Source organism: Acomys minous (genome assembly GCF_964271855.1).
Source record: "Acomys minous genome assembly, chromosome: 7".
Taxonomy (NCBI): Eukaryota; Metazoa; Chordata; class Mammalia; order Rodentia; family Muridae; genus Acomys; species Acomys minous.
Window position 1 is genome coordinate 65,534,905 of NC_140488.1, and position 26,839 is coordinate 65,561,743.

Genomic DNA, 26,839 nt, shown 5'->3' on the forward strand with positions numbered 1-26,839 from the left:
TTGAGAATATTTTAACTATTATATTAATTCTATAGAATCTATTAACTCTAAGTTCTATTCTCAGTATAATCCTGAAACACTACAATCAGAATGAACTGCACGAATTTAAAATTATAAGATGAACTCTGGTTATAGCTCTATTTTAGAGTATTAATTTGAATTCTGAATTTAAAAGTCTATTATTACTTACTGGTCTCTTCTGCAATGTGGAGCTAAATCAATTCGGAATTCTGGTAGGTATATGAAACCATCAGCCTTGGTGTCCTAGGAAAGAATGAAAAAAATGTAAGCAGAAGATTTAAGAAAGAAAGCTACAACTTGAAATGGAGAACTAAGAGCCAGGTCACCAGTGTTATAACAAACAACATTTTTCTAGACTGCTTATTAAAGAATGCAGTTTGCTTAGCATGCACTTGAAATAGCTTTCTGCAAAGCAAATGGACCATGCATTTATTAAACCAGTGATGGTAATAACATACTCTTACATTAACACAGAATTATTTTAAAATACGCAAACAGCTATCACCATCATTAAGGTATTCAAAGCAGAGAAAAATATACCAATAAAGGACAGCAAAGTGATCAGTTATAGCAGCACATAGCATGTTACTAAACCTTTAGTTGTCTCACATAAAAAGATCATTACATGTGTCAATCTTATTCAACTTCAACGCTCCTAAAGCATCTAGAAGTGAAACATCTAAGGATGAAATTGTTTATTATATGAACATCATATAGCAGATTTTGAAATATAATATTTCATTCCTTGTATCTTTTATATCATATAAGCAACTCATCAAATTTGTAATACGGTGTGTTGAATTGACACAAGGTTGAATATCTTCCAACATATTTATAGAACTTTTAAGTTTTAGTGATCATAAATCTGCCTATGTTTACCAAGTCACTTTTCTCTTGAATAATTTCTTCAAGAATAAAAAGGAAATCCAATTATTGCTATATTGTGATATTTGTAATTCACAGGAGAAGATGTACTTTAGAAAGAATAAAGAATGAGAAAATATAAACCTAAAATCTTGAAATTAAGAATAAAAATCTATACATTTAGTAATAATTTGATAAAAGGCAATCTAGAAAAATAGAAAAGTAGAATCATTGAAAAAGTTTCCATAACATTGCTTTATCTATACTAAATGAATTAATCAATCACAAGAATATTCTTTAAATGAAATAAAACATGGTGAATATAATTTACTATTGTTTTCTATTTAATTTCAACAGGGATAAGTCATGTTTTTCATCATGTTTCATCAGAATATGAAATAATTTGATATTTCACATTTGCTCTTGAAAATTCTTGAATTTGAAAAAGAAAAATTCACATTGTTTGAGAAAAAATAAATAGGAAAATATTATAGGAAATAATATGTGACAGACATTGTGCTATGAGAGGTAATAGGAATTAAACTGGTAGAGCAGGATCAAGAAATACATCACTTCTGTAGGGAAGTGAGATCTGTATTGCAGTAAGATCTGAAGGAAGATTGGGTTGTTAATGCGGTTAATAATCAGGGGTCATTAAAGAAGGAGGAAGCATGCTAAGATTCCATGGAGCACTCATTGGCAAAGACAAAATGGGCCATTATAGCTGGAATATAAAAGTCACAGGGTAGATAATGCAAGATATAGCAGAAGAGGTATAGGATTAATATAAGGCTTGGCATTCCATGTTAAGGACATTTTTGTGTAAGAGTAATGGAAAGTTGTTGACGGATTTCATTAGGGGAGGAAAATAAGAAACTGTGGTGAGATAAGGTGGTGGGCACATGGAAACATTACATTTTAAAAAGATCTCCTAATTAGAGTGGTAAAAATAAGTGAGAAGAAGGCTAAAGTGAGTAGGACAAGACAGACTGGAGGCTATTGAAACTGTTTGAAAGTTAGCAATGGCTTGGATCAGACAGTGGAAATGGAGAGAAAATGGTAAATTTGATATGTATGAGTCCTAAGTAGGATAACAGAAATTTAGGATATAGATATAAATATATGTGAATTCTGTATACATATAATAACTGAGGGAGTATACAAGGAAAAAAATTATTATTGAAAGGTGTATATAACAATAAAAAAACCTAGAGCTATTTCCCCAAGAACTGAAACTTAAATGTTTTGGAAAATATGACAATTTTGAAAAACTGTTAAGGAGGAGTGGAAGGACCAAATAAGGAACGATCAAGTAAAATAAAGTCAGAAAATGTTTGTTGGACTTAGCAACAACCAAAAATTCATGGTTAACTTCTGAAAATTGTCCCAACAGAGTAGAGGGGAGAGGGCTTAGAGAACACTTGAAGGGAGTTAACGGAAAAAGAAGCCTGGTGTGCATGTCCCAGTGATAAGGTAAATGCTCGAATATTAATGAAAGCTCTGGACTCCTCTCCTCACTGAGGTAACTTTCAGAGCATCTTATACTAGGTACATCCAAAACAAAACTCATGACCTTGTCAATTCTGTACTGTAAAATGATAGTTGTTGGGCTTTATAACAAGTGAAATACACCACATTCATTTCACTTTTATTTAAATAAAAGGATTCTAGCACTTTAAAAAAAACATTTTTTGAGATGGACCTGGTTGAGAGGGATAGGATCAATATATAAGAGAAAGGAATGACTCATTTTGAAGAAAATGGGCTTCAGAAAAGATAAGTCACTTGCTTGGCCTCTTCAAAATGAGTCATAATACTTGCCAGCTCTTTTAAAAGCAAGAAGTAGCATCAATTGTTTATTCCTGACTTTAGGTATTATGAGATCTTTTCATTTGCCAGAAGTGTATGCCCTTACCACTAACACAAAGAACTATTTTCAGTGATAGACTCTTTCCATCCTGGTGCACTTACATTCAGATGTGAAAACCAGTAGAGAGTTGAGTGTTTCAAAATGAACCAGTATTTTTTCCAACTAAAAAAAGAGATTCCTCTCGACTCTCTCTTATGCCAAAGCCATCCCTCACATTTTCCATGGCCCAGTTCAGTACAAGCTATTGCACAAAATCGAGTTTTAGACCAAGAACGACGGTCTTCTTCAGAGAAAAATGTTGGCAATAGCCTTCTAAACCAAGACACTGCAAAACCAAACAGGAACAAAATATTAGTTTGAAAATCATAACAATGCAGATTTCACATTACCATAACATTTTCACAAATTTATAATACTCTGACACCCATCAGTATTAGTTTTTCTTCCCACTATGAATGGCAATATTTTTATTTTTCTTTACGTATAGCCATTTGTATATCTTATTTTGTCAACAGTCATTTAAGCATTCCTTATTTTTGTCCTATTGTTCTGTCAATTTTTAAAAACTTGCTGATTGATATATTAAGGATATTAACTTTTTGTCTGTCATATATATTTGAAATATTTTCCCCAGGTTATCTGCTTTTTGCTTTTGTTTTTGGCACTGTGTATGTACATATTTTTCACTAGTTAGCCACAGATATTAAAGTATATGTTTTCTGCTTTTATTGTGAGAATTGTTATTCATTTTTTATATTCAAATCACTAATACATCTTGATTACTCTATATTATATAAAATAGGAATCTAGATATTTCATCTTTCTAAATGTTCTGATAGTTGCTGTGAACCATCTATTGAATAATATTTTCTCTACTCATTTAAAATATTATTATACTCTGAATTTTGTACATTTGCTCTATTTCTACATTTACAATTTATCTCATTAAAATATAATTTCTGTATTTATGATTTTTATTAAAATAAAAAATTATGACCTATCAAGGTGCATTTATTCTAAGTTAATCCTATAACTTATTTTGGATTTTTTTCTTATACTACTTTCCCCTATATGAACTTTTAGAACTAGGCTTAGTTTCTAAACACATCCAGTTAGAATTCTGACTGAACAATTTAAAGTGAACTTAAGAGGCATAATACTTTTAATATAGTGGGTATTCTGAGACTTATGCATGGCCATTTAACTAACCATTTATCAAGACATCTCTTACATTTTTTATTTTTGAATATATGTTTTATATATTTCCTATGCTTTGATTTTTTTGTACTTTATAGTTTTGCTTACACATTATATCAAAATTCCATCTAGTTATTAGTATTCTATTGTTGTTATGCAATGGGGAGGGTGATATAAATGGTTTTAAGCATAGAAGTTCAATGTCTCTTATTCCACTTCTTGGTAAGTAGCTTACATCTGTAAGGGTAGATCTGAAATTTAAATAAATTACTGTTTTAATTAAAGTAAGTTAATAGATATAAATTAAAGCTCATTCATATCAATATAAATGAGATTAAGAATGTGATCAAGAAAATAATTTGGCTCTTTTAAAAATACTTCTAAATCAAGGTATCTCAATATAATAAAGACAGAAGTTTGGCCTTGGAATACTTTATGTATTGGACTTATCACCCATTGCTTTTTTAAAAAGTCAAGACAAATCTATTATTTGGCTTTAAAATATGTTCATATTATATTAATTATGTGTCTTTTATGTCACTATAAGCATATCACACCAGAGTGCAGCCTGTAAGAATTATTCTACTAACTAATTTACTCTTCTCTTGGGGTTCTACCAATATAAACAAAATTTCCAGCAGGTTTAAGTTGAATAGCTGCTCATATTAGGTTATTTTATTTGAAGTGTTTATGTAAAAAACTATATGTTTCTTTATAAAGCTACACAAAATTGCACATTTTTCTTATGTTCAGCTATTTCTTAGGAGCACATTATCAAAGAGAGCATTTTAGCACAGAATTGGAAAGCCTTGGTATTGCTTGCACAGCAGCTCACTTTTGTTATAAAATTAAATAAGCATATCTGAAAAAAGACATCCCTTTTTAACAAGGAGAAAACAAAGTAGTTTGTCTATTTTATGAATTCTCTGTAAGACAAAAATAAAAGATAATGAAAAGTAATTCCTCTATAACATACAGCTTCATATATGAAATGGGGTAGTTTGAAGAATGACTGACAAAAGGAAATTTTATACAGTCAGTGAAACTTTGAGTAGGTATAACTTAGAAGCCATTCCTTCTGTTAGTCATTGCTATTTGGATATTTTTCATGTGACATACATACATTAATAAAACAATTTGTTCATGCTACCACTCTTTAAAAAGAACTCTAACAAATATGTTCTACAACATCTCTGAGACTTTTTAGGGCTGACATTATAATATAATATAATATAAGCAGTAATTCAGAGAAATGAATTTATAAGAAAAGAAAGGAAAAAGTCCAACAAATAGAAACTTACAATCAATCCAGTTTTGGGCTTTTGCCTTCATGAAACAATTTATAAAATCCTATAAAGAAAAGGACATATAAAGGTTATATGCAAATTAACTCATCCATCAAGTTAAATGCTTACAATAATTTCCTATTTTCATTTGATCAGGTAATTATTATACTTTATATCTTCATTTAAATGTAACAGAGATAATATAGAAATACTTTAAAAACTTTAAAAGTACACAAAAATTTTCTGTAATCAGAATTGCTAGTTATTTTATTGTAGAAGAGAGATTAATTAGACTATAGAAGCCATAGGATGGGCAGGATTGCTGTGAAACCTGGCCTCTGGACAGGACATGGCTGTTGTACATATAAACAAACAGCAGTTGTGGTTGCTGCCTAAGACCTACACAAGAGCAAGTGAGTTTAATATTCTGGCATGGAGGAGGGAGGGGGCTCTTGGTGCCCTACCCCGAACTGAGGAGCTAGTGGCAGTTAATGGCTGCTAAAGAAGGTTGTGGCACTTTTCACATTGTGTGTGAGCGGATGGGATAACCTGTGGTAGGTAGCCCAAGAACCAGTTGATGACCCTCCTCATGTGCACACATGGGAATCACTAAATGGACTTAGCTACAAAATAACAATAGTAAATATATAAACAACTAAAGTCATGAACTTGGGAAGAATGTGGGAATATGCTAGGGAGGGGTTAATTAGAAGGAGAGAATAGGGAGACATTTTGGAGAGGTTATAAGGGACTGAAAAACATTTGTATGAAATCTTTAAAAAGCAATATTAAGTGATTGGATTAATATCACTCTATTAAATTCTTGAATTTCTAGAACAAACTTTAGTTTCATCAGTCATATTGTTCTCAATAAAAGTTGGATGACCACATTATTTCACAATTTTACATTTATAGCTATAACTGACTCTTCTGATAGTTTATTATTTTGTTTTTGTAATAAGGTTATTATATTTTAAAAACTTACATGAATTTAAAATGATTAACTGAAGTATGAGAAAACAAGTTTCATAACACTATACCAGCTTCCTTTGTAGTAGGCAATTTTATAATTTTCCAATTTATTCTGTTGTTTGTATGTAAACTTCTAACTTTTTGTATCAAATTTTTCACTTATATTTTTACTGGAAAAATTTCCTATTCAACATATATACCTGTAGTTTTTCTTTTTAAAAGTTCTTTTAAATTTTAAATTAAAATATACTTACATCATATTCTGACTTCCCTGTCCTCCCTTTTCACTTCCCTTGTCTCCTCCCTCCATCCCCTTCCATGTTTCCTGCTGACTTCCTCTCCAATTATCCAATTGACATCCTCTTTTTATTATTATTATTATTACACATATATAAATGCAAACATATATAAATACACCCTTCTAAGTAGTCTTTCTTTTGGATTTTAAAAATAATTTCTCACTCTGAAGCCCAGGTTGGCTTTTTTATTAATTTATTCAGATTATATCTCAATTGTTATCCCATCACTTGTATCCTCCCTTCCTCCCTCCTGCTTTCACTCTATTTCCTTCCCCTAGGTCTATGACCAATGGGGACTTCCTCCCCCACTATATTGTCATAGGTTATCAAGTCTCATCTTGATAGCCTGCTTATTCTTTCTCTGAGTAAACCCAAGATTCTATCATGTGATCCAGCTTGCATATAAACATGCCTTTAATCCAGGAGACAGAGGAAAACAGATCTGATTTCAAGGCCAGTTAGATAAAGAGCAAGTGTCTTGTAATGAAAAGTTTAGATACAGGCTTGGTGCTACATGCCACTAATCCCAAAGGAAGTTAAAGTTAGTTTGTAGAAGGAAGCACTCATGCTTGAAAGTGATGTCTAATTGACTTGCAGAAAAGGTGATGAATCAGAGAAAATTTGACAGAATAGGATATGCCCAACTTTCAGGAGAAGAGAAAGAAAAGGGAAGCTACTAAAGAGGTGGTTTTATCGAGAGAGGAGGCAGTTTTACCAGGACAGTGACAGAGAGATGGGTTGCAGAGAAGGAACTCAGGTGAAGATTGAATGACCTAGACAATTAGAAGAAGCCAGAAGGTTAGAGCAGATTGCTGAGTTAGTTTGAGGCTAAGCAGAGCAATTCTGGGCCAAGAGAGAAGCCAGATTAAATAACTCAGCTGGGTGAAGAGTTTGAGTCATAACAGCTGAGTTCAACCAGCCAGCACAGAGCTCAGAAAGAATAAAGGTAAGCTTATTAAATAGTAAATCTCAGAGTCTGAAAACATTCTAGGCCTAGCTTAGATTATATAGAGGCTAGAAGCTTACATGATTACGACTAGTTTAGCAGAAGGAGGTAGCAAGCCTCCAAGACAACAACTGAGTCAGGAGAATAAAAATTACTTTTACAAATAGAAGGCAAAACAGACATATTCTAATATAGAAAGCTTAAACGTATAATCAATATTTCAAATTATAACTTAAAATGTATTTATTTTTAAAAATCCAAAACAGCTTGTGTTTATCATACTCTATATAAATACAAAACAAATTCTTAGAAATTAAGGTAAAAATCAAGTCTTAGCAATAATATACATGTAATTCTGTATACATAATAAATTATATATAACTACATGTATAGTTATATATACTATAAAAATATTTTAACTCCTTTCACCTTAACACAGGAATAGAAATCTAGGCTATCTGGATACAATGATTACTACTTGATATATGCTAATAAGAAAATATGTAGATATAATTATGAAATAAGAGCAATTTCAGGTAAAAATATAAACACATGAAAAACATTGTGACAATGTATGTGTGTATATTATTTGAGAGATCAATTAATATTCTCTTTTTGTTTTTGTTTTTGTTTTTTTTTTTTTAGTTTTACCTCAAGAGCCAGCTATACCACTCCTGGACATATGCCCAAAAGATGCACCATCATACAACAAGGACATTTGCTCAACTATGTTCATAGCAGCTTTATTCATAATAGCTAAAATCTGGAAAAAAAAACCTAGATGTCCCTCAACTAAAGAACGGATAAAGAAACGGTGGTACATTATGCAATGGAATACTACTCAGCTATTAAAAACAAGTAAATCTTGAAATTTTCAGGCAAATGGGTGGAACTAGAAAGGATCATCCTGAGTGAGGAAACCCAGATCCAGAAAGATACACGTGGTATATAGTCACTTATAAGTGGATATCAGCCCAACATAGATGTCCTCTGAGAGACTTCTGCCAGTGGGGGTTTGAGACAGATGTTGGGACTTGCAGATGGACTCTGGGTGGAGTGGTGAGAGTGGAATGGAAGAATGGGGAGATGGAAGGGCCCAGTGGGTTCAGGAGCCTCACAAGGCGACCATCAAGGCTGGAGGATCTGGGCCTAGGGTGCCTGCACAAACTGTTTCACCAACCAAGGACAATGCATGCAGAGAACCTAGACCCCTTGTTCAGATATAGCCAATGGACAGCTCATTCACCAAGGTTGTCTGGGGAATAGGGACAGACTGTGGCATGAACTCTGGTGCTTGAGATTTGATCACTGCCCCTTGGCAGAGAAGCCCTGAGGGCACACAGTGTTAGGGCATGTAGGCTGTCCTGATGGGACCTGACAGGCTGTGCTCAGAAAGTGGGGGAGGATACTTCCGCCTCATCCCTTTCAGAGGTCTAGGGGAGGGGAGTAAGGCAGAAGAGGGAGGGTGGCAATGGGAAGATACAAGCGATGGGATAACAATATGGATGTAAGATGAATAAATTATAATAAAAATGACTTCATATTATAAAATGAGGAAAAGCAAACATTAAACTATTTTATACATTTCAAAAATATAATATAATATCCAAAAATTAAAAACCTAATAAAAGTATTACAAATCATATATCAGAAGTCACATTGCATACAAAGAATACTAGTTCATATTTGACCTTATGGTGGGTGGTTTTATGTCAACTTATCACAAGCTAGAGTAATATGAAAGGAGAAGAACTCCATTGAGCAAATGCCTTCATAAGATCAGGCTGTAGGGAATTTTCTCATGTAATGATTGATGGAGAGGGTTCAGACCATTGTGGGTGGTGCCATTCCTGGCTGGTGGTCCTGGGTTCTATAAGAAGGCAGGCTGAGCAAGCCATGGGAAGCAAGCCAATAAGCAGCATTCCTTAATTGTCTATGCATTAGCTCCTAGCTCCAAGTTCCTGCCCTGTTTGAGTTCCTTCCCAGACTTTCTTTGATGGTGAACAGTGAGTGATATGGAAGTGTAAGCCAAATAAATGTATTCCTCCTCAATTTACCTTTTGGTAATGGTATTTCACTGAAACAATAGAAACCTTAACATAGGCAGAACTTAATTCATTTAAGCAGAATTGTTTACTTTTATGAGCCAATCATTCTTCTAGATAATTGAGATGCCATAGTTAATAAAATAAATCTTTCCCTTTAGGGTCCTAACTTTCAATTTTTTAAGATGGAGGAAATACAACAAATGAATGGACAACTGATATAGTTTCAAATAGTGATAAGTGTGTGGTGCCTTCTTTTTATTTTATTTTATTTATTTATTGACTTATTTATTATTTATTTTTATAATTAGACACAATGCTAATTGAAATAGATACTTAAAGACTGCTTTTGCTAAATATCATGGATTCCTCATTTGTGCCCCCAGTGTAACATTTTGCAGACTTTAAATCTCTAGCTTTTTACTGCAGCTGTCTCATTTACTTTTGTTCACCTGCTTACTTTGGAAAATATATGTATTAATTAATCAAGAAGTGTCTGTCTAACCTATTTCATCCCATTTCAAGATTGAAGACAAAAGATAAAACTTTGCTTAAATCTGAAGACAACCTGGATTCCAGGATCACTAGACTCTTACAACTCTCACAAGACAGAGTGCCTCCCGACCCCTGACTTTGCAATAGGGACAGTTATCAGTGAGTGTAAGGGTGTGTCCTAGAACAGAAGGAATCATCACTAGAAAACCACATTTGTCCCTCACGATGATACCAATGTAAAGGGCATCTCCAGACTACCGTGCAATACCAGAACTGAATCAAAGATTAGCCAGGCCACATCTATACCAGCACTGCCTACTTATGCATAACTCTGGCCCTCTGACCCAATTCTTTCTCTATTTAAACCCAAAGTAGTGTCAGTAAACCAAAAACAGATTTAGGATTACAGGAACTCTTTTATCTATTCCTGATTCCAATGAGACCATACTGAATTAATCATTATCTATTTTCACCATTCCTTTAAATTTTATATTACATTTAATCAATTAATTAATTACTGAGTTCATTCTTCTCTGAGCCTTTTGACCAAAAATTCTGGCCTCTTCACTGTTGAGATGCAAAAGTGAACAAATTAATGTTAAGTGGTTTATGGGCAGCCAAAAATAGACTATAATTTACTTCAAAGGGACTATATTTGTTTTAATTAATTTTAAAAGTATATTTGTTACAAGGCACTTAGACCCACAAATCTTCTGACTATTTACCTTGTATTTTAAAAGAAATTGGAAAACCAAAGTTGGTTTAAAAATTGACTTCTTTACAACTTGGCCAAACTACAAAGTGAGAAGAGGGTGAGTTTCTCCACGTTTTTGTTTAGAATAGTGCCATAGTTTTAAAAAAAAAATGAAGCAAGTGCTGGGAATTGATAGGTTAATTTCAGTGAGATAATGTTACAATTCTGTGAGATTTCTTCCTACGTGGCAAGCACTTCCTATTGCTTGTATAGGGTCTCTAGCTTTGTCCTCCCATAACATGGGAATCCTGGTGATTTTAACTTTTATGTTCATTTTCAATAATTACTCAAAAATCTTCTCAGGACTCTGACTTTATGATACTACCTCACTGTCACTCTTAGTTTTATGTAAACATGATGCAAGCTCAAATCATCAGAGAGGAGAGAGCCTCAATTGAGAAAATCTTACCATAAATTGGTGGATAGAAGGGCCCAAAAGGAATAGGAGCTCCACAAGAAGACCAACAAAGCCAAAAACATTGTGCCCAGAGGGTCCTATAGAGACTGAATCACCAACCAAGGACCATGCATTGTGAGGATCTAGATCTCCTGCTCAGATACAGTTGATAGGCATCCCAGTCTCCTTGTGGATCCCATAATATAGAGAGTAGTGGCTACCTCTGACATGGACTCTTGTCCACTCATTGATCAATTCCCTGGTGAGGCAGCCTTGCCAGACCACAGAGGAAGAGGATGCAAGTAGTCCAAATGAGACTTGATAGGCTAGGGTCAGATGATACAGGAGGAGGGCTCCCCCTTTCTGAGGACAACAAGGGTATAGGGGAAAGAGGGAGGGATGGTGGGACTACTAGGAGACAGGGAGGGGGCTATGATTGAAATGTAATTAATATTAGAAGAATAAAAAATAAAAGTAAAAATAAAATGGAAAACATCAGGTTGTAGGCAAACCTGTGGAACATTTTTCTTAGTTAATGATTAATGAGGGAAGTCTCAGATCATTGTGGGTGGTACTGTCCCTTGACTGGTGGTCCTGGATACTATAAGAAAGCAGGCTGAGCAAGCAATAGGGAGCAACTCAGTAACAATCCTCCATGGTCTCTGCATCAGCTCCTGCCTCCAGGTTCCTGTCCTGTTTCAGTTTCTATCCTGACTTCAGTGATGAACAAAGATGTAGAAGTTTAAGCCAAATAAACCCTTTCCTCAATTTTTGTTCATGGTATACTATCACAGCAATAGAAATCCTGACTAAGACAAGTTGGTGCCAAGAGTAGTAGGATATTTCTGTGGTAGCCTTAAGCATGTTGCTTGTTGGTAGAATGTGAACTTTGGGTTAGAAAAGCAGTTGAACACTCTGAGCAAGGTTTAATGGGGCATACTAGTAGCATAGAAGACAGTGATGCAGAAAGCAATGCAGATTATGATTGTGGTGCTGAGGGTGATTTGAACCATGTGGGCCTGGTTTAAGAGGTTTCAAAAAAAAAGAATATTGGTAAGTGTTCTATAGACTGCTGCTTTCTGCCATTGTCCAAAAGATCTGCCTGAGGCTAAACTAAAGAGTTTTGGACTAATGGCACTGGCAGAGGATATTTTTTTAGTCAGCCTAGTATTGACTCAGTTATGGGGTATTAGTGGTTACTATTATACAGATCTATAATTAAAAGGAGCAAGTTGAGCAAGGAAAAATACAAAATATGCAGTTTGAGGAGATAAGGAAGACCAGGGAGTGTAATGGAGCTAAGTTCAGTGATCAAGATTAAAGAAAAGTCCCAAGCTAAATGGAATAAAGGGAGTGGCAACCTCAGGATAAGAACCAAGAAAAGTAAGCTTCCAATCTGCAAATCAGTCAATGTATAATCTATAATCTATCTATCTACCTATCTACCTATCTACCTACCTATCTACCTACCTACCTACCTATCTATCTATCTATCTATCTATCTATCTATCTATCTATCTATCTATGTAATCTCAAGCAGTGAAGGAAACCATACAGAATAGAAAGCTGGTGAAAATGTATTTAAAGAAAGTTGCCAAGTTCCAATCCCAGCAAGCAGAAGAACTCGCCACCTTAAGCCAAGTTTAGAAAAGGGGTTGTGGAATTTTTTTTCCTTGGCTAAGAAAAGCTGCTGAGGCCAGGGGTAAGTCAGGGGTGTTCCTGCATAGGGGCCCAGACAGGCCATTGTGTGAAGCTCTAAGTGAAGCCTGGATTTCATTGGACCCCAAGATGTTGGAGATTTGCTAGTCATGGAATATCTGTAGACAGGGAGTGGAAACAACCCAAAAGAAAGAAATGTGTTGCAGTCAACAAAGCTTAAAGGAGTTGGAAATCTGAAAAGCTCTTTGACATCAGACATATAGCTGCAGAATTTGAAGTTTGCCCAGCTGGTTTTTTGGTTTTGCTTTGTTCCAGAATTCCCTCACTATGCTCCCTTTCCTCCCTTTTGGAATGGTAAGGTATATTCTATATGATGGAAGTATTTGATCTGCTATTTATTTTGATTTTACAGGGATAGAGTTAAGAAACTGCCAAGAGTCTCCAAAGAAACTTTGAACTTTGAATATTTAGACAGTGTTGAGAGTGTTAAATATTATGGAGACTTTTAAAGTTGGACTAATGCATTTTTTTCATCATGATATGGCTATAAGCCTATGGCTGCCAGGGAGTGGAACCTAATAGTTTGAATAAAAATGGTCTCTATAGATTCATATATCTGAATGCTTGATGAGGGTTAGGAGGTATAGCCTTGTTGGAAGAGGTAAAGCCTTGTTGGAGGAAGAATGTCATTGGGGGTAAGATTTGGGTTTTCAAAAGCTTAAGCCAAGCTGAGTATTTCTCTCTTCCTTCTTGCCTGTGGATCCACATGTAGAATTCTCAGCTACTTTTCTAGTACTATATGTGCCACTATGCTTCCCAATGTGATGACAATGAACTAAACCTCTGAAACTGTAAACAAGCCCCAATTACATGTTTTTGTTTATATGTGTTGCCATAGTCATGATGTCTCTTCACAGCAAAAGAAACCCTAAGACATTCAACCACCAAAATAGAATCATGGATACAGATTTAAATACATAATTCAGATTAACAGTTATAGAGAATTTTGCATGAATGTTTAGGCAGCAAAATGTCTCTGTCATCATCGCATTTTGGAAGCTGCTAGCCTGCACTCCCTTTATACATAGGTAATTACTTTTACTCCTTCTCAAGTCTCTGATGGGGTTGAGGACCAGATAGTTTAGTTTTACAATTAAGTTTAGTTGTTTAGGGATTAAGATGTTTTTAGGTCAAGATAGAAGTTTTAAGTTGATAATGACAAGATGTGATAGAGATTGATTTACATTCAGAATTTTAGACTCACCAAGATAGGAAAGATGTTTTCTTCAGGGCTGCCAAATACAAATAGCCAAAACACTAAGAATGTAACATTTATATAATTCCTGATGTGTCATGGTTCTTCTTGCTATAGTTAATCTATTGTATATAGGTATAATAATATAAATGTATATGTAAAAATAGAAAACTGTTTAATTAAAAAAATAGCTGGGCATGGTGGAGCATGCCTTTATTCCCAGCACTTAAGAGGCAGAGGTATGCTGATCTCTATGTGTTTGACTCCAGTTTTATCTACAAAGTGAGCCCAGGACATCCTAGGCTACACAGAGAAACCCTGTCTCAAAAAAAAAAAAACAGTAAATAAAAAATATAAAGAAATAAAAAACAAATAATATAAAACAAAAAGAAAAAAGAAGCTTATTTGGCTTAAAGTTTCAGGCATAGAGTCCATCATGTCAGGAAAGATCCAGCAGGTGGGTATAGGAGCAGGTGGATATAGAGATCATATTTCATCCACACAGGAAAGAGAATGAGAACAGTAAGCAAACCCAGGGTATAAACTCCTCAAAATTCACCCTGTGATGTATTTAGCCCAGAAATGCTCTATTACTGAAAGGTTCTATAACCTCTTCCAAACAGCACTGCCAAGTATGGACTAATAATTCAAACATGAGCCAACACACATGCTATACAGAGTCGAACAAGAATATGGCTCCAGTTAAAAGAGACAGACAGGGTGGTTTTCATTACTGTGTAGGTTTAAATGAAAAATCAATACTTTCTAGCAAAAAATAGCTTTTAAATGCCTGTTGTAATAGGATTAATTTTTAACCAAATACTCATTTAAATTAGTTGGTAAGAAAAAAGCAGAAATGTTTTCATGTGTTGCCTATATTTCAGATAGAACTTCTTCTATTTTCTGTAAAATATATTAAAATTTAGTTTTCTATTTTGATTAAAAATTGTTTTTTATAAATTCAGAATTTTGTTTAAATGGCTAAATATTTAAGTCTACTTATAAAACATGGCCTATGCACAGAGCTTTCATTGTGTTTATGGTCTTCAAACTCTTGGTTTGGTTAAATAAATAACCTTAAAATTGTCGTATCAGTCAAAAATGACTACATCTTTCTGCTGCTTTAGGCAAAGGCATGGCTACTAGTTTTTCTGAAACAGATTTGTCCTTTCTGTGACATAAATTATTTCCTTACAAAACAATTACTTGGAATCCTATAAATACATGCATGTATAAAATTCTCAAACAATTAAAATCTACTGAAGATACAAAAGAAAATCATGTGAGAAAAATTAACCTTATGAGTCACCTCTACTAAAAGAAAACATTAAATGCTATTTTAAGGTATTTTAAAACTATAATTAATAATTCAAATTATCCACAGAAAGTTTTCTTATGGGAGAGCACTAAAATCAAGTCATTTTGCCAAGAGTGGTGGACACCACCTTTAATCCCAGAACTCAGGGAAGCAGAGGCAGGCAGATAGATTTTCATGAGTTCAAGGCCAGCTTTGTTCTACAAAGTGAGTCTAGGACAGCCAAAGCCACACAGAGAAACCCTGTCTTGAAAAACAAACAAACAAATAATCAACTCATTTAACCAGTTAAAAAAGATACCACAGAAAAGAATCCCATCAGCCTGGATGTTATTTTTTTTAAAAAAGCAACCCTATCATATACTTCTCATTCATCCTGATACCCTAATTCAAGATATACACGCCTGGACTTACATTTCTCATTTCACTTTATGCAATTTTTATCTTAGTAAACATCAGAAAAGCTGGTGATACTTACCTCCAACTATATTGATAAGTTTTTATTCCCAATATATGAACTCAAACCTTTCTGAAAATATTTCTATTAATTCCCATTCTTTCATAACATTTTAAAACTCCTTTTATATGTAGATATTTTAAAAAATTATGTGACCTAATATAGAATTTTCTTTGCTATGTTTTTCTAAATGGTAAACATAATGCTGGGTTTAGTTTTAGTTAAAGTACAAATGAAGATGATTATACTGTCTGTGTAAATAACCACTTTTGGGGAATGACTAATTTCTTGTCCTGACCTCTCTGTTTGCATAATTTATGTGTTTTGAAAGATTTAGAATTTTTACTCCCTTCAGAAAATAACTTTATTGCTATTTACCACAACTAGGATAAAATGTTCAATTTTTAAATGAATGAAGACTTATTTTAAATAGTCCAAAAGGAATTTCATTTTGAATGTACCTCTCCTTTTAAGTCCAAACCCTGGAGGGCAAAACCAATAAAATTTTAGACTGAAAAAGAACAAAAAATATTCACTGGATCTAACTAATTGTACTTCTTTGTAGATAATGATAATAAAATTTTAAGATATAACAAAAGGATCTGGGAAGCCCCATGACATATTCAGATTTGTGTCTCCTTTACAATAAATTAACTTTCTCGATTCTTGTTAGAAATACACAGTGATTTGTAGTTGACTCTCATGATATCTAGAATATACAAAAAATCATCCTCAGCCTCTTATGCCAACAATGTTCATGGAGCTTTATTAAAATTGGTGAAATAATAGAAGAAAAAAGACAACTTTCTGAAGGTTTAAGTACTAAGTTATAAATTTTATGAGACTAAAAACTACCTTAAAATGTAATTTAAAAAAATTTTAGTGTCCTAAAGTGTTACATGCAAGTCTTGTTTCAACAAAGACAGAAAACCTGTATGCTACATGTAATTGTTTGAATGAGAAATGTCCCCCATAGGCTCATGCTTTTCCATACTTAGTCCTGAGTTGGTGAGACTGTTTGAGGAGATTATGAACTGTTAAGGAATTTGAGTCTTGATGAAGGAAGTACATTTTTTGAGACAAGCTTTGAGTCTTTTGTTCTCTGTCTCTGTCTCTGTCTCTCTCTTTCTCCCTGTCTTTCTCTCTCCCCCTCTGGTACTTTTACATAGGTAAAATGTGGTAAGTTGGCCTTAAACACAGGCTGCCATGCCTTCCCTGCCATGATAGGTTATATTCTTTATGGGGTTGTAAACAAAAACAAACCATTTCTTGACTAACATGTCCTTTGCCATAGTATTCTATCACAGACACAGAAATATAACTAAGACAGGACTAGTATGAGGAAACTACTGTGACGAAAGTGACCATGTAGCCTTTATTCCTTTGGAATATTTTGTGAAGTATTTGAAACTCTCACCTAGAAACACTGTTTAGTGCTTTGGGGAGAGCTTAATTGGCCATTTTTTGAGATCTTGGAAGTCAGTAATGGTGAGAGAAATATAGATAACAGAGGCCCATCCAGTTTATATAATTTCAGCAGGAAACAAGAATTCTATTTCTATCTGGACTAGAGGCAATTCATATGATATTTTATAAAATAATATGGCTGTATTTGGCCAGTGTCCTGAAAATTACGAAAGATTTAATGTAAAATTAATGGACTAGTTGGGTATAGGTGCACATGCCTTTAATCCCAGCACTGAGGAGGAAGTGGTAGGCAGATCTCTATGAGTTCGAGGCCAGCCTGGTCTACAGAGCAAGTCCAGAACAACCAAGGCTACACAGAGAAACCACACACACAAAAAAAAACTAATTTCTTTGGTAGAAGAATTTTCAATACAGCATAAACATGAGTCGGTGGTACAGTTAGTAGCAATAACTATTATGCACATCTGCAATAAAAATGAGCACCAAGAAAGGACAAAAGAAATAAAAAGTATTTAATATGAACAGGAAAAGTACACCAGGAAGCTTCAGATTACAGCCAAGTCTTGAAAAAGAGGCTTTAATAGCCTCAGGCAAGGCCCCAGCTTATGAAAAGAAAAAGCCAAAGGGGTTTCCTGCTCATTGAAAACAGCTGCCTCTGGAAGTTTTTTCACTAGCTTCTGTATAAAGTGATGGTAGCCGAAGTGGGCCAAGTTTTATCCAGGGCTGATAGCAGAACTTTGCAATATCATAACACTAGTTTTGGAAGCATAACAGATATTATATTGAGGCCATCATGAATTATTCCCATGCATTTCAGAGAGCTGTTAAGATCTAAAAAATGTGTGGCAGGAATACAGTCCATGCAAGAAGGCCTTGAAAGTGTACCCTGGAAGTGACATTGAGGCTTTAATGTGAGAAGTAGATTCACTAATCTACTTTTTGTCCTATCTTTCCTGTACAATTCTATATTCCTCCTTCTTTCTTTTCAACCACTTTCTTCAAACAGGATGTCAGTGTCCAGTATATTGTAAAGAATGCATCCTGTCAGGTCTGATCCAATGTCAGTGTCTGGTTCTTTTGTTCTGAAAGCATATAATTTCTCACAAACATTATATAGTCCTGAAATTAAAAGTGTATAAAAGGTGTGCATGATGCATGAAACAGTTAAGGCTGGATTTCTGCTCTTTGTATGAATTTCATCTAATAGTAATTCATAAGGGGTTCTTTAGTCAACAAGAAGCATTGTCTATGCCTAGACATTCACGTTTCATCCAGGTCAGAGCTAGTCCCATGTGGTGGGATTAGCAATGTAAGTTACCTGCTTGTTCTACATATTTCTACTCTAATATGAGTTATTGTACCCATATAACTCAATTATAATACAAGGTTTACTTCCAATGCTTTGCAAGTGCTATCAAGCTGTTTAGGAGAAATAAGTTATATAACTTAAATGTTAGTAGATTAAATCATGGTCATGTAAATTGCTAGTCTACTTTTATCACAAAAATATACATCTTAGGTACAGCAGATAGATATAACTCTATAGAAAGACAAGGTCTTCAAAAACTCCAGAGACATGCAGAATATGGCATTTAACTTTTTTTTTTTTACTTTAAAGATTCACTGACAATGAGACAAGTTAACTCCTAGCAACACCCAGCCTACCTCAAAGAAGATAATGAGCATCAAAGAACCTCCTTATGGAGATGGATTCAAATGTGGCAAACTAGACACTGGGCAAAAGTCCTTATTTCTACCACAGACAGAATTCTTCCTAAAAAAAGGGCAAGCTTGGATGCAGGCAGAATTGACAGCTAAACTCTCACAAGACAGGGTAAACAAGTCCTCAATAGTTCCTGCCTCATAAATATGTTTGTTAGATATATTGGGGCCAGAAGGCTAAAGAAGATGCTTCAATGTTATAGAGAGTTTTCGGTGACTATTCAGGTAGAAAACTGTCTCTGTAATCTTCTCATTTGGAAAGCTACTAGCCTGCACTCCCTGCATACTCAGATAACCAAGTTTACAACTTCTGAAGTCTCTGAGGGAGTTGAAGACCAGGTAGCTTAGTTTTACAATGAAGCTTAATTGTTTAGGGGTTAAGATGTTTTTAGGTCTAGATAGGTGTTCTAAGTTGGTAATTACAATATGTGATGGAGATTGATTTACATTCAGAAATTTAGATGCACCAAGACAGGAAAGATGTCTTCTTCAAGGCTGTCAAATACAAATAGCCAAAACACTAAGAATGTAACATTTATATAATTCCTGATTGTGTCACGGTTCTTCCTGCCATAGGTAATCTATTGTATATATGTGTAATAATATAAATGTATATGTACTGTGGGAAGCCCTGTGAAATTCAGCCATGTTAGAAATCCCTTGCTTAGGCTGCATGCTGTGACCTTCAAGTTGTTGACCCTTGTGTTCTAGGCTACCTTTGGGTTTTTTACCTTTGAAAGAAATAGGGAAGTCCTTACAGAGGATTAAGGAAATTCTTAGAGGGAGCTATTCAGGCAATTGTATTCTTGCCTGGGGGCTAGGGAGAGTGAGATTAGAATGGATCCTGTTGACCTTGCTGTATAAAGTCTTACTCATTGGCATTAAAGAGAGTCTTGGTCAGAAATTCCCAGATTTGACTTAATTTTCTTGTGTCTCTGTCCTCACTTTCAATCTGCACCCTCACTTTCAGGTGAACCCTGGTTCAGTTTGTCCCACGAGACATAATAATAATAAAATAATAATAAATATTTAAAATCTAAAAAAAAAAAAAGAAAGTGTATCCTGTGAAGCTGTGAAAAAGAGAAAGATGTGGTGTGGTGGAGAACCCAAGGAAGGCTGCATATAGAGAATGGAAGCAGCCCAAGAAAGAGATATAAATTGTGGGCAGTGAAACTGGGCACAGCAACTTGAAGAAAACTGTTGGCTGCAACTGTTGCTGACAGAGATTGGTACAGCTCCAAAGACCTTTGACCTTCAACACCCAGGAGAAGTAAAAGGACCCCCTCTTCCCACTAACTTTCTCTCTTCTATGAAGGGTTTGGAGGTTGAAAGGGAGGGTGAGGCCTAAACACTCCAAGTAAAATAGAGTTTTAAACAAAGAGCACTACATGACTTACTATGCACATGAACTTCAAACATTCAAAAACTAGGGAGTTCACTGATCTTTTAACATCACCAGGATGAAACAAATTATCTGTACAGTCTGTTAATAATGTTAGACATACAATAGTCATGGTTCTTGAGCTAAATGAACAGTACACTAACTTCTTTATAAATACCAAGAAATGAATATATATTCTCTATTGATACATATAAAAGGAGATAATACAGAACCATAAAACATTTAAGGAAAACAAACACCAAAATTCAAAGATGACACCTCCAAGTACACAGAATATATCTAGTTAAATAATGAAATCCAGCCAATTTGCTGAAGGTGTTTATCAGCTGTAGGAGTTCTCTGGTAGAATTTTGGGGGTCACTTATGTAACTCATCTACAAATAGGGATTCATTGACTTCTCTCTTCCAATTTGTATCAACTTGATCTCATTTTGTTGTCTTATTGCTCTAGGTAGAACTTCTAGTATTAACTATACTGAAGAGATATAGCAAGAGTGGGCAGCCATGAATTTGGTGGAATTGCTTTGAGTTTCTCTCCATTTAATTTGATGTTGGCTGTCAGCTTGCTGTATATTGTTTTTATTATGTTTAGGTATGGGCCTTGTATCCCTGATCTCTCCAAGACTTTTATCATGAAGAGGTGCTGGATTTTGTCAAAAGATTTTTCTGCATATAATGAGATGATCATGTGATTTTTCTTTCATTTGGTTTATATGGTGGATTACATTGATGGATTTTCATATGTTAAACCATCCCTGTATCTCTGGGATGAAACCTACTTGGTCATGGTGGATATCTATTTGATATGTTTTTGCATTCAGTTTGCAAGCATTTTATTGACTATTTTTGCATCAATGTTCATAAGGAAGATTGGTCTGAAATTCTCTTTCTTTGTTGAGTCTTTGTGTGGTTTAGATATTAAGAGGGTGACTGTGGCTTTATAGAATGAGTTTGGTATTATTCCTTCTGTTTTTATTTTGTGGAACAGTTTGAAGAGTATTGGTATTAGCTCTTCTTCGAAGGTATGGTCGAAATCTATGCTAAAACCATCTGTCCCTATGTCATTTTTTGTTTGTTTCTTTCTTTGAGAGACTTTTGATGACTGCTTCTATTTTCTTAAAAGGTATAGGACTGTTTAAACTGTTTACCTGATCTTGATTTAGTTTTGGTAAGTGGAATCTATCCAGAAACTTATTCATTTCCCTTAGATTTTCCAATTTTGTGGAATTAGGCCTTTGAAGTAAGACTTAATGATTCTTTGGATTTCCTCAGGGTCTGTTGTTATATCTTCCTTTTCATTTCTGATTTTGTTAATTTGGATACTGTCTCTCTGTCTTTTAGATAATTTGGCTAAAGGTTTGTCTATCTTGTTGATTTTCTCAAAGAACCAGCTCTTGGTCCCATTTCCCACAGATTGGAAAATGATCTTAACCAAACTTACATCTGACAAGCCTAATATCCAACATATAAAGAACTTAAGAAATTAAATACAAACAAATCAAATAATCTAATTAAAAATGGGGTACTAAGAGAATTTTCAACAGAAGGAATCTCAAATTGCTGAGAAGCACTTAAAGAAATGCTCAATTTCCTTAGTCATCATGTAAACGCAAATCAAATCAACTCAGAGATTCCACCTTATACTTATCAGAATGGCTAACATCAAAAACCCAAATGACAGCACATGCTGGTGAGGATGTGGAGAAAGAGGAAGACTCCTCCATTGCTGATGGGTATCCAAACTCACACAACCACTGTGAAAATCAATCTGGTACTTTCTCAGAAAACTGGGAATTACTCTACCTCAAGACACAGTTATATCACTCTTGGACATATACCCAATAAATGCCCACCATACAACAAGGACATTTACTCAACTATGTTCATAGCAGCTTTATTCTTAATAGCCAGAAATTAGAATCAACCCAGATGTCCCCCAACTGGATAAAGAAAATGTGGTAAATTTCCACAATGGAATACTACTCAGCTATTAAAAACAAAGAAATCTTGAAATTTGCAGACAAATGGATGGAATTCAAAAAGGGCATCCTGAGTGAGATAAGCCAGACCCAGAAAGACACACATGGTATGTACTCACTTGTAAGTGGATATTAACCATATATTACAGTATACTGATACTACAATGAGCAGACAAAGAAGCTAAGTAACAAGGAGCAGCCAAGGGAGGATGCCTGAATTTCACTCAGGAGGGAAAACAGAATAGGCATCAGAAGTGGTTGAAGACATAGAACAGGATAGGAGAAAGAGCACTGAGGGGAACAAGGGAGGGGAGCAGATATAGGGAGAGTGGGGCAGAAGGACAGGGCTTGCAGAGGGAAGAGAAACTGTGGGCAGGCACATCTCTGAGACAAGCTGGAGACTTAAAACAGGGTAGGCTCCAGGGAAGATATGGGAGTAACTCTAGCTGAGACTCCTAGTAGTCGGGGTCATGGAGACTGAAGAGGCCATCCTCTAACTAGGCAGGACTCCTAGTGAAGGGAGTTGGAACATGAACCTACCCACAAAAACCTTGATCCAAAATTTATTCTGACTACAAGATATGCAGGGATAAAAATAGAACAGAGATGGAGGGAATGTCCTTACCCAGCCTGAGACCCACCCCATGAGAGAGAGCCAACCCCTTACACTTAACACTTTACTATCCTTGCAGACCAAATCCTAGCATAACTGCCTCCTGTGAGTCTCCACACAACAAAGGATCAAAACAGATGCTGAAACTCACAGCCAGCACTGAACAGAGTGCAGGGAGCATTGTGAAAGAGTTGTGGGAAGGATAGAAGGACACAGAGGGGACAAGAGTATCACAAGAAGACCAGCAGAACCAACTAACCTGGGCCCAGGGGAGCCTACAAAGACTGAAGCACCAACCAAGGACCATGGATGGACTGGGTTTAGGTCCCTATGTGATGGGCAACTTGGTCTTCTCATGGGTCCCCTAGTAAGGGGAGTGGGTGCTGCCTCTGACAGTGAGGGACTCTGTTAACTGTTTTCAATCACTTCCCCCAGGTAGGGCTGCATTGCCAAGCCACAGTGGAAGAGAATATGCTCAGTGCTTCAGTGGGTTAGTGGGGGCTACCCTCTCCTAAGAGGTAGGGGAGTGGGAGGGAAGGAGGGTGGGACCAGGAGGAGAGGAGGATAAGGACAATGATTGAGATATAAAGTCAATAACTAAATAAATAAGGTTAAAATTAAAAAGAGAAATAATTCAAATCTCATTTAATTAATATTCTTCAAAAATTTTCAGAAAGCATTACATCCATTAAATCTAACCTTACTCTCAGCCCCAAAGTATATACTATTATGAAACAGTATCTGAAAATAAAAATAATTATCACCAAAATACAAAAATGTAATAAATGGGATACCTTATGTGTGTAGACCAAACAACCAGTTTGGTGAGATAGAAACTGGGGTCATTTTACCTTCTTACAGTTTCTCAAAGAACAAAACTTACAAAGACCAATCCTAAAGTGAAATTCTGAAAATCTTTCAGAAAATTTGAATGGAAATACTAAGGTTCTTCTAGAAGAATAAAATAAGACTCTCATTAGACATTTTACCTTCAATACTAAAGGATACAAATAATCAATATCTTTATAGTTTTTCAGAAAGTTTTGTACCTATGATGTTATATCAAGCTAAGTAATATTGTTCAAGTAGTGGAGTAATATAAATACTATAGTTATAATTTGAAAATATAATTCCATTGTTTCTTCTAATGGGATATTAGAAATTGAAGAGGATGGTAGAAGCTTGTTTAATGGTAAATAATTCTGATATAAATACTGATACAAATTAAAAAGGTTAGTGTTGGAGGATGGTCTGATATATTTTGATGCCAATTATTGCTTGCTGTCTCTGACCCACCTTTTGCTTAATAAAAAGCCATCCCACCTGGGCAGGGCAAAGGAGCTAGGAGAGAGAGGAATTCTGGGAAGAAGAAAGACCAGCATGAGGAGAAAAGAGAGTGACCTGAAGGGAAGAGAGGAAGGCTGCCATGGGTTAGCTGGAGGAGAAGCACATGGCCAGCGTGGATGGAGAATCCAGCCCAGATGAAGAACATCAGCAAGTATTTCAGATTATGGATGGGAGCTAGCTTGATAGAGGTTATTGGAAGCAGACGGCATGGGATTGAGACAGGGATCCCATGCCTGAGGCCCTACTATGGAAAGTAGTTTAGAGGATTGATATCTGCCCTGCCCCCAGTTAACTAAGGCTATTTTAAAATATAACAATTGTCTGTGTCTTGATTGATTGCTAGCCAGACCTACAGGTAATACTGATAATACAGATAATTTAAAAACAATAGATTAGCTATGTTTGTTTAAAATGTCAAAGTAATTACTAGAAATACAAATTGTGTGCATACAACAAAGCAGAGAAAACAACACTTGGTCAATTCAAGAAAATGACAGAAATAAAATGATGATATTATTGTGGTTAATTCAGAAAAACACACGAAATAAAGTAGAATGAAAAAGACAAAAAATACCAGTGATACTTGCAAATGTGCTTATTCCTATGTTAATGAACTACCAATTTAGTGCAGTGTTTTTATGGTTTATCAAGTCATTTCTCTAACACAACTCTGTTTAGTTTTAATGTAGTTTAGTTTAAAAAGAATTACAAGGAAGACAAAATATGAGAAATTATGTGATTTTTGTGAATCTGTTCTCCCATGGGTATAAAAGATATGTTTTAGTATAAAAGAATTATATTACAACTAACATACATATAGGAATATAGTTTCCCTAAATTTACTAATTGTTATTATTTCCTATTTAATTTCATATTATTAATAATGGAGCATATTGTAAAATCCAATAATTGAAGAATGATTATGGAATTTTGCTTTTCTTAAAGGATAATTCATAGCAAATTGATGTAATTAACAGTTCCAAAGGAAAAAAATACAAAAATTTGAGTAGGGGTTTGAAGTTTACTGCCTGTATTGTCCTTGGCTGGTGCCTTAGTTTGAGCGGGACCCCTGGGCCCAAATCTGCCTATCATAATGTTCTACTTGTATGTTTCTAGGACCCTCTGGATCTTTCTACTTTGCCATTCTCCCATGCTTCTCTCATCTAGAGTCCCAATAGGATGTCCTATACCATTTGACTCTTTCTGCTTCTGGGTTAACTCACTCATTATGGTCATTTCTAGTTCAATCCATTTGTTCACAAATTTCGGGAGTTCCTTGTTTTTAATAGCTGACTAGTATTCCATAGTGTAAATGTACCACAGTTTCTTTATCCATTCTTCTACTGAGGGACATTTAGGCTGTTTCCATGTTCTGGCTATTATGAATAAGGCTGCTATGAACATGGTTGAGCATATGTCCTTGTTGTGTGCTAGAGCGCCTTCTGGGTATATTCCAAGGAGTGGAATAGCTGGGTCTTGAGGAAGCCCTATTCCCAGTTTTCTGAGATAGCGCCAGATAGACTTCAAAAGTGGCTGTACTAGTTTGCATTCCTACCAGCAATGAAAGAGTGTTTCTCTCTCTCCACATCCTCGCCAGCATTTGGTGTCGCTTGATTTTTTGATCTGCCCAAGGGGCATGTCCCATGAAAGTCTTCACTTACCAGGAAAGTGGGAAAAAGGGGAAACATCCTATTGGGACTCTAGGTGAGAGAAGCATAGGAGAATGGGGAAATAGATGGATCAAGAGGGTCATAGAAACCTACAAGAAGAATATTATGATGGGTGGATCTGGGCCCAGGGGTCCTGCTCAAACTATGGCACCAGCCAAGGACAGTACATTCAGTAAACAGCAAACCCCTACCCAGATCTAACCAATGGACAGGATATTCTCCACAGTTGAGTGGAGAATGAGGTCTGACTTTCTCACGTACTCTGGTGCCCCATATTTGACCGTGTCCCCTGGAGGGGGAGACCTGGTGGCACTCAGAGGAAGGATAGCAGGTTACCAAGAAGAGACTTGATACCCTATGAGCACATACAGGGGGAGGAGGTCCTCCTTAGTCACAGTCATAGGGGAGGGGAGTATGAGGAAAGCAGGAGGGAGGGAGGAATGGGAGGATACAAGGGATGAGATAACAATTGAGATGCAATATGAATAAATTAATAAAACATATATAAAAAAGAAAATGGCACCTTTATGTGATGAGCCACCTCACTGGCTCTGGATTTCTTTCTCTTTTTTCATTATTTATGTGTACATACCTGCATTAGTGCCATGAAATCTTGCTTTGTATAGGTTTATTATTTGTCTTGAAGAAAAGAAGGCTGATTTCTCTTGTTTTCTTTTTTTAAATTCAAAATTGATGACAGCACTTACAAGACTTGTATAATATCAACCATGAAGAAGGATGATAGATACAAAGTCCTACTCCTAGCTAAGGAATTATTGGCAATTGGTGGCTATTGAGAGAGGAAAATTCAGTTTTATTTAAGCATATGGCCCCTTGTAGGTTGAC

At 35.3% G+C, this 26,839-nt stretch overlaps 1 protein-coding gene across 1 annotated transcript in view; it reads right to left on the reverse strand.

Moving 5' to 3' along the window:
• Positions 1–26,839, reverse strand: part of LOC311601646 (uncharacterized protein) — a 339,815-nt gene that overhangs the window by 47,405 nt on the left and 265,571 nt on the right. The window contains exons 17-19 of the mRNA XM_084789248.1: positions 5,254–5,302; positions 2,857–3,080; positions 191–264 (exon numbers count right to left, since the gene is read on the reverse strand). Coding sequence (XP_084645374.1) covers positions 191–264; positions 2,857–3,080; positions 5,254–5,302 — 347 coding nt within the window. The remainder of the gene's footprint in view (positions 1–190; positions 265–2,856; positions 3,081–5,253; positions 5,303–26,839) is intronic.